Here is a 10,049-nt window from a genome sequence, read left to right on the forward strand (position 1 = left end):
AAGCTGAGGAGTCTGTTCAGGAGACCTTGGCTGCAGCTATACCCAAAATTATGGCTTCGCTCGGCAATTTTGCAAATGACAATGAGATTAAGGTATGAGACACACCTGCGAATGAGTCTGTGGGGAGTTAGGGCTTTGGGACAGTCATTTGAAAGTACTTAAGTTCTGTTGTGCTTATTTTAAAAAAAAATTTTTTTTTAAATTGATTTTAGAGAGGGAGAGGGAGATAGAAACATCAATGATGGGAAAGAATCATTGATTGGGTGCCTCCTGCACACCCCACACTGGGGATCAAGCCTGCAACCCAGGCCTATGCCCTGACCTGGAATCAAACGGTGACCTCCTGCTTCATGGGTCAATGCTCAACCACTGAGCAATGCTGGCAGGGCCCTTCAATTTTGAAATTTCTTTAGCAGCTACGAAGTACACGGTAGGCTTGTTTCTTCCAGTGGTTCAATCCTGTGCTGACACCTGCTGGTCAGATCTGGTTTGGCAGCTCTGGCCCTAGCACCTCCCTCTCTCAAGTATAAAGGGAGGGACAGTCCGTGCCACCCTAACTCAGCCAGGCGCTGGAAGCATATACTCGTGATAATATTGCTCCACGGTCCTACCCATCCCTGGCGACTCCAGGAACACACTCAAGTCTGCTGGTCTCTGTCTTGCCTCTGGAATCTCCAGCTTAAGTTCAATCTTCAGAACATTCTCCATTGACTGCACACTCCAGCCATTTGTACTTTACAAGATTTCAAGGAATTGGGCAGCAAGCAAAGAAACAACAGACCATTTGAGAACAGGGCTTATGTAATCCCTCCTTATCACCTCAAAGAATCAAGACTAGCCAGTTTGGCTCAGTGGATAGAGCGTCGGCTTGCAGACTGAAGGGTCCCAGATTTGATTCTGGTCAAGGGCACATGCTCTAGTTGTGGGTTTGATCCTCAGTGTGGGGTATGCAGAAGGTAGCCAATCAATTATTCTCTCTCATCATTGATGTTTCCATCTCTCTCTCTCCCTCTCCCTTATTCTCTGAAATCAATGAAAATATATTAGAAAAAAACAAATAAGAATTAAGACTATTTCCTACAGAGTGCTATTCCTTTTGACCTCTGTCATACTTCTAGGAGGCTCTTGGGCCATAAACTTTCTTGGTGACTGTATGAAGAACCGGAGGTTGAGCTGAGAGTAGGTAGGCGGGGCTTGAGGGGTGGGGCCAGGCCAAAGGGCCTCTCACTTTGGAGCTTCTCCATTCAGTCAGCTCTTCCGGAACATCCAAGGCAAGACTGGCACCCAGTGCACAGCAGGTGAGGGACTGGCAATGACTGGCAAGGGACTGGTAGGCTTTAGGGGTGAAGGTGACAGAAGAGTCCTGGCTCTGTCAGTCTGATCTTTCCTGATTGTGAGACTAACCCGATAGCATTCTTGGGTCTCCAGTGGAGGGGTCCAGCTCAGTATTACCTGGGGCCAGACAGACATGGTTTGGGATGGGTTGGGGCAGGGCTGAGGCCTGGGGGTGGAGGTATGTGTGTCTGACAGAGTACTGAGGGGTGCAAGGCAATCTTGGGAGACATGGAGGTAAAATGTAAGGGCCAGAGGAAGAGCCTGGCCGGAGGATCATGGGGCAGGTCCCAGGCAAGAGAAAAAGTGAGACAGAAACAGAGAGAGAGGGAGAGGACAGTGGACCAAATGTGAGATGGCAACGGGGGCAACTGAGGGCTGGGTAACAGGAAGGCCAAGGAGGAAGGAAGGCCCAAATGGAGCAATCTCCTCTCCCGGCTGTGGAACATGGTTCAGAAAGCCCCCAACAAAGGCAGGAACAAAGCGAGGTTCTAGGTTCCCCTAGGGCCGGCTTGGCTCGGGGAGAATCCCCCCCACGCCCCAGGTACCCATCTTGCCTGACTCTTCAGACTCCCATATTGGTTTGGGGGAGAGGGTGAGGCTGCTCCTCACTGCGGTCACAGCCACATCCTGCAGAACAGGGGAGGGGGAAGTAAGAAGCAAAACAACCAGAACAACCCCAGGCAAAGACCACGGGGCGAGCACCCTGGACATTTGCAGCTGATGGGTCACCAGGAGGGTCCCAGTTCGGGTCTAGCAGGAGACTAGACCTCTAGTACTGCCTGCCCCTCTGGGGTGCTTGCTTCTCATGCTTCCTCCGTGTGCTTCCACAGCCTGGACAGCCATCCAGGGAAGGAAGTTTCTTTGGATTATCTGGTTTGAGCCCCTTTTTATATTTTGCTAGTGAATTTGGCCAAGTTGCTTAATTTCACTTGGCTTCAGTTTTCTCATTGTAAAATAGGGATGTCTATCTTACAAAGGGTTGGGAAAACTGAGATAATTCACATAACGCACTTGGCACATAGTAGGGTCTCAATAAATATTAGTTATTATTTTTATCAAGGCTCCTGGGGCCCCATATTTTTCACTTATTTAAAGGCAGTATATCACGCTGGTTGACATGAGCTTTTGGAGTCAGAAAAACAGTAGTGTTTGATCTTGGGTAAATGATTTAATGAAGCCTCCGTTTGCTCAGCTATAAAACAAGGATAGAAATACCTACACCTCACAGATATATGGCACATGGTCAGTGTCCAAAATGGTAGCTGGGAGAATTCTTTGCCAGGTAAGCCTTATCTTCTCCACTGTAGCAGAAATAGCCTGCTTCCCCTTAAAACTTAACTTGAGGTGGGCTAGCCTCGTGTGTGTGTGTGTGTGTGTGTGTGTGTGCGCGTGCGCATGCACGCAGCCTTCATTCCTCCAGCCAAAGCTATTCTGCTCCTCTAGGCTGCCTTAGAGATCAAGATTTCTTACAGCCCTGGCTGGTTTGGCTCAGTAGATAGAGTATTAGCCTGCAGACTGAAGGGTCCCGGGTTTGATTCCAGTCAAGGGCACATGCGCGGGCTGCGGACTCGATCCCCAGTCTGGGGTGTTCAGGGAGTAGCCTATCAATGATCCTTTCTCATCATTGATGTTTCTATCTCTCCCCCTCTCCCTTCCTCTCTGAAATCAATAGAAATATATTTAAAAACAAAAGAAGATTTCTTACAGCAGAAAAGGGAAAAAATAGGAACAAGGCATCGGGGACTGAGGGGCCCAGGGGGAAAATATGACAGGCAAAGATGCTGATGAGATAGAAACCAAATAAGAGACAGAAAGGGGAAAAGCTATTTCTCTCTTTCTAAGGAAGCCTGTGGCCTTTCTTCTGACTGACCGCATACCCCCGCCCCCACCTCCTCCTCCAGGAGCCATGGAGTCCTTCAGCTCAAAGAGTCTGGCCCTGCAAGCGGAGAAGAAGCTACTGAGTAAGATGGCCGGTCGGTCTGTGGCTCATCTCTTCATCGACGAGACAAGCAGCGCGGTGCTAGATGAGCTCTACCGTGTGTCCAAAGAGTACACGCAAAGCCGGTCCCAGGCCCAGCGGGTCATCAAGGACCTCATCAAGGTGGCTGTCAAGGTGGCCGTGCTGCACCGCAGTGGCTGCTTTAGCCCCAGTGAGCTGGCCCTGGCTGCCAGCTTTCGCCAAAAACTGCGGCAGGGCGCCATGACGGCGCTCAGCTTTGGCGAGGTGGACTTCACTTTCGAGGCCGCGGTGCTGGCCAGCCTGCTGACCGAGTGCCGGGACATACTGCTGGCGCTGGTGCAGCACCATCTCACGCCCAAGTCACACGGCCGCATCCGCCACGTGTTCGACCACTTCTCTGACCCAGGCCTGCTCACGGCCCTCTACGGGCCTGACTTCACTCAGCACCTTGGCAAGATCTGTGATGGGCTCAGAAAGTTGCTGGATGAGGGAAAGCTCTGAACCCAGCACATTCCACCGTGATCGTGACTGAAGGGCTGGCTGAGAACGCAGCAGACAATGAATGGGCTCTGTAACTCCGCTCATCTGCACTAACGCTTTTCAGTCCTCCGGCTCCAGCCTTCCCCAAAAATGCTTTTGACTCCAATCCCCTACCTTAAATGGCTGGTGGGGAAGAAGCAATGAGGCCTCTCTCCCACACCAGCCCCTGGGCAAGAAACAAAGCTGCATGAAAAGAGGAAGTGAAATTTGGATCTCTTATTTCCTCCATAAGGGATGTTTGAAACAGGGAAGCCCCTTCCCCTGTGAACCCCTCTGGGGACACTAAAGACAGAGTGGGGAAGGGGTTGCTTTGAGACATCCTAGACCTGCGGTTCTAGGCAGAGCCAGGACAGACACCAGGGGCTCTGCCCCAGAGAACAGGAAGAGGGGCCAGGGCAGGGGAGAGTCTCACAGGGGAAATAAAACTACTAAAACATGCACAGGGCTCAGTGTTTAATCTCTCCAGTTTCTTATATCTGATGATCATCATGATGGTCTGTAACACCACTTATCTCACCACTCGCCTTTGCACACAGGAGACTCAGGAGTATTTCAGTATCATTGGGGTTCCCTTGCCTACTTCTGCTTAAAAACTGTACCGCAGATCAGTGCTACAAATTGCAAATAAATATTCAATGAGGAGCAAGGCATACAGCAACAGGCTCTGATGGGGAGGGAGTATAACAAATAGGAACTGTTTGTGACACTCCCACAACTGTTTTCCTCTTCGAACTGCAAGGCAATTCTTCTTCCATCCCTTAGCCACACAGTCTGAACAGAGGCTCAGGTTAGAAGGTGAATTGAATAGTTCGGGTACCTACATCACTGGTTTTTTCCTCAGAGAAAGAGTTGTGAAAGAGTTCTAGTGAATTGGTTAGTCAAGACTAAACCCAAATTCTTTACTTTGAGGGTTAGATCACTGATTGCCCCACTCTCAATAACATGCTTGGCTAAAAAGGTGGGCAGCCAGCAGTTACTGGCTCACTGTTCCTGGGTTTCCCTCACACCATGGCTATAAAAATCCCATTCTTTAGTTAAGAGTGGGAAAGAACAAAATACAGCAAATAAATATTACTTCAATATAGCACCAAATAAATTAGGTAACATAGTTGGAGATGGGGAAGAAGTTAGGGCCTGAGGGAGTCACCTGCCTCCTGTTCTAAGGCCAAGCAATGGTGAAGGGATGGGAAAGGCAGCAGGGATGTAAAAAGAACCTTTGAATCTAAAGGACAACTCTAGATTCAACCCCAGAACTGAGAAGGGGTCTATTCCCCACCTCCTACTCTTGCCAATAAAACTGCCTCAGGCCAAGGAGCTCTTGATGAGACATGAGGCTGGGCAGGAGGGAGGCAGGTGGGCTGGGAAGCCATGTTCTTGAGCCTCACCTCAGGCTCCTCTCCCCCTCAAGTTGCTCCTTCACCATCTTGCTTCTATCAATCAGTTCTGGAGACATCAGAGTTTGAAGATTTCATCCTCCTGGTCTCGAAGTGTCTGGATTCGAGAGGTCCGGGTCAGTGGCACGGGACCTAGGACTGCTCGTTGCTGCATCCGAGGGGAGCTGCGGTGAAGGCCTGACTCCTCCCCAGGTACCCTGCAAATGCGGAAAGGGGAGACAGAGTGACAGGTCAAGGGAAGAGCCTGAGAATAGGCCAATGATGAGGCACATGGGAAGCTGCCTCCTTTCCTAATCCATCCAAGCTGGTCTAGATGGAGTCTCAATGTCTTCCGGATAAATCCTAGTCCTACTGCTTCCTCATGGATCATCAGAGCAGTAAGAACAGATGACATTTTACTCCAGTGAGAACACAAAACCCTTCCCCACTGCCTCTACCCATTCCAGCAGCCACTGGCTCTGCTCACTGCCCTGGAGCCACTGGAGGAAAGGATTCCCCTTGCTTCTGCGGACACTGTGCTTACTTGTGTATCTGGTAAGGTAAGCCTAGAAGAACAGAGAAGTCTGTGAAGGGGCTTAAAAGGAACCATTAAGACTCACCCACTTTCCCCTTTTCTCAGCTTCTGGGCAGCAGCCTTCTTTGACAGGCTGATCTGTGAGTCAAGCTTCTTAAGGAAATCAGAGGCAGAGAGGTCATGGCTGGGAGTGGGGGGTTCCTGGCCAGGTGTGGAAAGGACTTCGCCATTGGCACGTCCTGAGCCTGTCTGCTGCGTCTTCTGCTCAGCTGAGTGTGGCCAAACTTCAGCCTTACTTGGCTGCATCTCTTCCTCTCCATCTCTCTCTTCCTCAGAATCCAAACCATTGAACAGGTCTCTGGGCTCTGTCAGGATGGGGATGTAGAGGGTTCTCTTCAGGAAGATGGAGTCATTAGTATAAAGGCGGTTTGCACGTTTAATCTGTTCCATCTTAAAAAAAATAGTCACCACAATTAATGACAGTAATAAAGATACATGTTATATTTGTATAGCATTTAATACCTTTAACAGTGATTGTGTAGCCGTGGCGGGTGTGGCTCCGTTGGTTGGAGGGTCACAGGTTCAATCCCCGGTCGGGGCACATACAGTAGGCAGCCCATTGATGTTTCTCTCACACCAATGTTTCTCTCCCCATTTCTCCTCCTCTCCCTTCCTCTCTCTCTAAAATCAATGAAAAACATATTCTTGGGAAAGGATTACATACATTTTTTAAAAAGGGATTGTACAGAGTCTTATCTCTTATCAAGAGACCCTATAACAATCAAACTAAAGTACAAGGGGCTGATCTTAGTCCTATTTTATTGATCAGTGGTTTTCATGTCTTTTGGTCATAAGATCCTTTTACATTTTTAAAAATTATTGAGCAAAGCCCTGCCTGAGTAGCTCTGTTGGTTGGAACATCATCCTGTTCACCAAAACGTTGTGGGTTCAATTCCAGGTCAGGGAACATACCTACGTTGTGAGTTCAACCCCGGATTGGGGCGCGTACCAGATGTAGTCCATTAGTGTTTCTCTCTCCCCCTCAGTAAATATATCCTTGGGTGAGGATTTTTAAAAAATTATGAGGAAAAAAGCTTTTCTTTATGTGGATGATAGCTATCAATATTTAAGGTATTATAAATTAAAACTGAAAAAGTTTATGCCCTAGCTGGTTTGGCTCAGTGTATAGAGCCGCGAGCCACAGGTTGAGAACCTCTGGTATAGAGCATCAGCCTGTGGACTGAAGGGTCCCAGGTTCAATTCCAGTCAAGGGTACATACCTTGGTTGCAGGCTCCTGGCCCTGGTTGGGGGCATATGGGAGGCAACCAATCTATGTGTCTCTCTCACATCAGTGTTTCTCTTTGTCTCTCTCTTCCCTTCCACTCTCTGAAAAGAAAAACTACAAAAGTTTAAGAACATGTATTTATTTAAAAATAATAAACCCATTCCATGTTAACATAAATATTTTAAGAAAAATAACTATATTTTCCAAAACAACAAAAACGTAGCAAGGAGAGGCACTGTTTTACATTTTTGCAAATCACCTTAATATCTGACTTAATAGAATACAACAGGATTCTCGTATCTGTCTCTATATTCAATCTCTTTAAATATCACATGATGTAGCCTCTTTTTTTTAAATTCAGTTTTTTAATTTAATTAAAACTGTATCTCAACAGTTTCAGCTAGTTGTATATACTGTTCCTAGCTGATTACAATAAGATGAAATTCCCCTGATTCCCATGTGATGTAACCTCTTGAAAACAGTACGCTCATGAGAATGAGAATGAAAAAGGCCAGTAAAATCTCATTATTACTATGAAAACAGTTTTGACCTTGTGGATCCCTGAAGGGTTTCAGGGACCCTTAGGGGTCCCTGGATCTCACTTTGAGAACTTCTATTAAAGATGAAGGAACTGAGGCTCGGGGAGATTAGGTTACTTGCCTAAGATTATCTAGCAAGTTAACGACAGAGCTAGGGCCCTTTTACTCCTTCTGGGAATATTTCACACTACAATATTAATTTCACTGACCAAATATTTACTTAGTACCTACTTATTTATCACTGAACATGGTGACTGGCATCACCATCTATCTACCTGCCTCCCAAGGTAGAAATATCAATGTCACTCTTAACTCATACTTTTCTTTCATCACCCATACCCACGTGGCCTCTCATATCTGGTTTAATTTTCAGTCTTCTGCCATCACTTTAGACAGTGGTTCTCAACCTTCTGGCCCTTTAAATACAGTTCCTCATGTTGTGACCCAACCATAAAGTTATTTTCGTTGCTACTTCATAACTGTAATGTTGGTACTGTTAGGAATCGTCATGTAAATATCTGATATACAGGATGGTCTTAGGCGACCCCTGTGAAAGGGTTGTTCGACCGTCAAAGGGGTCTCGACCCACAGGTTGAGAACTGCTGCTTAAGAACAACCCTGAATACTTCTCATCTGAGTACTGAAAGTTTAATTGGTCTTTCTACTCATCCTTCACCTTGCTGACATCTATCTTTATTCTCCTGCTTCTTTTTAAGAGAGGGAGGAAGGGAATAAACCTAGGTATGTGCCCTGACTGGGAATCAAACCAGAGACCTTCTGGTGCACAGGACGGCACTCCAATCAACTGACCCACATAAGCCAGGGCACATCTATCTTTCTCAAAAAAAATTAATCTGATCAACTCATTACCCTACTTATAAACTCCCTCTGGCTCCTCATTGGCTCAGTTAAAATACAAATTAGCATTCAAGGGCATCCTCAATCTAGCTCCCATAGCTTCATCTCTCTTCTGCCACCTATATATTTTGCCATCCTGAACTTCTCATTTTTCTTTGAATCCTATATAATAAAGAGCTAATATGCTAATTAGACCAGATGGCATAATGACCTTCCGGACGACCTTCTGGAATGACCTTCCGGAATGACCAGTGGGCGTGGCCACAAGGTAGCCGGGGCTGCAAGGGCCAAGCACCCTGCACAAATTTCGTGCACGAATTTCGTGCATTGGGCCTTTAGTATATCATGATCTTTTACACTTTTGTGTCTTTATCTGCCTGAAAGGCTTCTCCACTATCCCCTTCTCTGCCTGAAAAATGTCTACTTATCAACTCTGACTTCCTTTGCGTTACCTTCCTCAGGGCTCCCATACTGTAAGTATGGTTGTAATAATGCCTGCCCTATTATATTGTTATTCACCTCTTTGCATATTTGCTCAAACTCTCTGAGTCCTTTAAAGGTAGGAATGGTGACTTGCTGTCTCTGTATCTCTAAGGTGCTCCTCAACATCACAAACTTGGCACACAGCAGAGGCTCATTAATGCTTTATGATTAAACTCGATCATAAAATAGAGAAATCACAGATACAGTATGCCAGTATTTTATTATCAGAGGCCAGGCAGCCAGTTGTACTAAAAATTCATCCCATATTGGCATCAGTTTAGGAAATCATATTTTTTATGTCTGTCAAATATCTAAGCTGTTTCCACCCTGGGGGAAAACTATTATAAAAACCTGACTAAAAAATCTTATGCTGTGATGTGTTTAAAAATAAAACCAGATTAATCTAAATAATAAAAAAAGTTAAAATTGGCTTGCAGTTCTGTACTTTTACTTTGCCAAGTGTTTTGATGACATTAATTAAAAAAATATTTTTATTTATTTCAGAGAGGAAGGGAGAGGGAGAGATAGAAATATCAATGATGAGAGAGATTCATTTATCAGCTGCCTCCTGCATTCCCCCTACTGGGTATCAAGCCTGCAACCTGGGCATGATAATCAATAAATATATTTTAAAAAAACAAACACAAAAGAATGGAATATGTCCTCTTATATGGTACTTCTAGGAAATAACAAAAGCCACAGAAAATTTACAGTAATATAATATCTTAGAGCTAGAAGGAACCTATAATACTAGTTAGGAAAAATAAAAATTAACAGCATCAGCCCAACTGGTGTGGCTCAGTGGTTGAGCATCGACCTATGACCCAGGAGATCAAGATTCGATTCCCGGTCAGGGCACATGATGGCTTATGACTCCTCTGGGTCAGGTAACATATTCCATTATTTTTTTATTTTTTAAATATATATGTAGTTTTATTGATTTCAGAGAGGAAGGGAGAGACTTAGAGAAATAGAAACATCAATGATGAGAGAATCATCGATTGGCCGCCTCCTTCATGTCCCCCACTGGAGGGGATCAAGCTCTCATACCAGGCATGTGCCTTTGGCCGGAATTGAACCTGAGACCCTTTATTCTGCAGGCTGACGCTCTCTCCACTGAGCCAAACCAGCTAGGGCTCC

The 10,049-nt window shown here is 46.0% G+C and overlaps 3 protein-coding genes across 3 annotated transcripts in view; 1 reads left to right on the plus strand and 2 right to left on the minus strand.

Moving 5' to 3' along the window:
* SEMA6C (semaphorin 6C) overlaps positions 1–5,282 on the minus strand; it is a 25,969-nt gene extending 20,687 nt beyond the window's left edge. The window contains exon 1 of the mRNA XM_015558749.1: positions 5,221–5,282. The gene's annotated coding sequence lies outside the window, so the exon portion shown is untranslated. The remainder of the gene's footprint in view (positions 1–5,220) is intronic.
* TNFAIP8L2 (TNF alpha induced protein 8 like 2) lies at positions 1,023–4,179 on the plus strand. Its single transcript, XM_006755686.2, has 2 exons — positions 1,023–1,298; positions 3,237–4,179. The coding sequence occupies exon 2, from the start codon at positions 3,242–3,244 to the stop codon at positions 3,794–3,796; it is 555 nt and encodes a 184-aa protein (XP_006755749.1). The 5' UTR covers positions 1,023–1,298; positions 3,237–3,241; the 3' UTR covers positions 3,797–4,179.
* LYSMD1 (LysM domain containing 1) overlaps positions 4,274–10,049 on the minus strand; it is a 9,633-nt gene continuing 3,857 nt past the window's right edge. Inside the window, exons 2-3 of the mRNA XM_006755685.2 lie at positions 5,829–6,193; positions 4,274–5,426 (exon numbers count right to left, since the gene is read on the minus strand). Of these exons, the coding sequence (XP_006755748.1) occupies positions 5,288–5,426; positions 5,829–6,193 (504 nt within the window). The 3' untranslated portion in view covers positions 4,274–5,287. The remainder of the gene's footprint in view (positions 5,427–5,828; positions 6,194–10,049) is intronic.

The sequence above is a fragment of the Myotis davidii genome, unplaced genomic scaffold (genome assembly GCF_000327345.1).
Source record: "Myotis davidii unplaced genomic scaffold, ASM32734v1 scaffold653, whole genome shotgun sequence".
NCBI lineage: Eukaryota > Metazoa > Chordata > Mammalia > Chiroptera > Vespertilionidae > Myotis > Myotis davidii.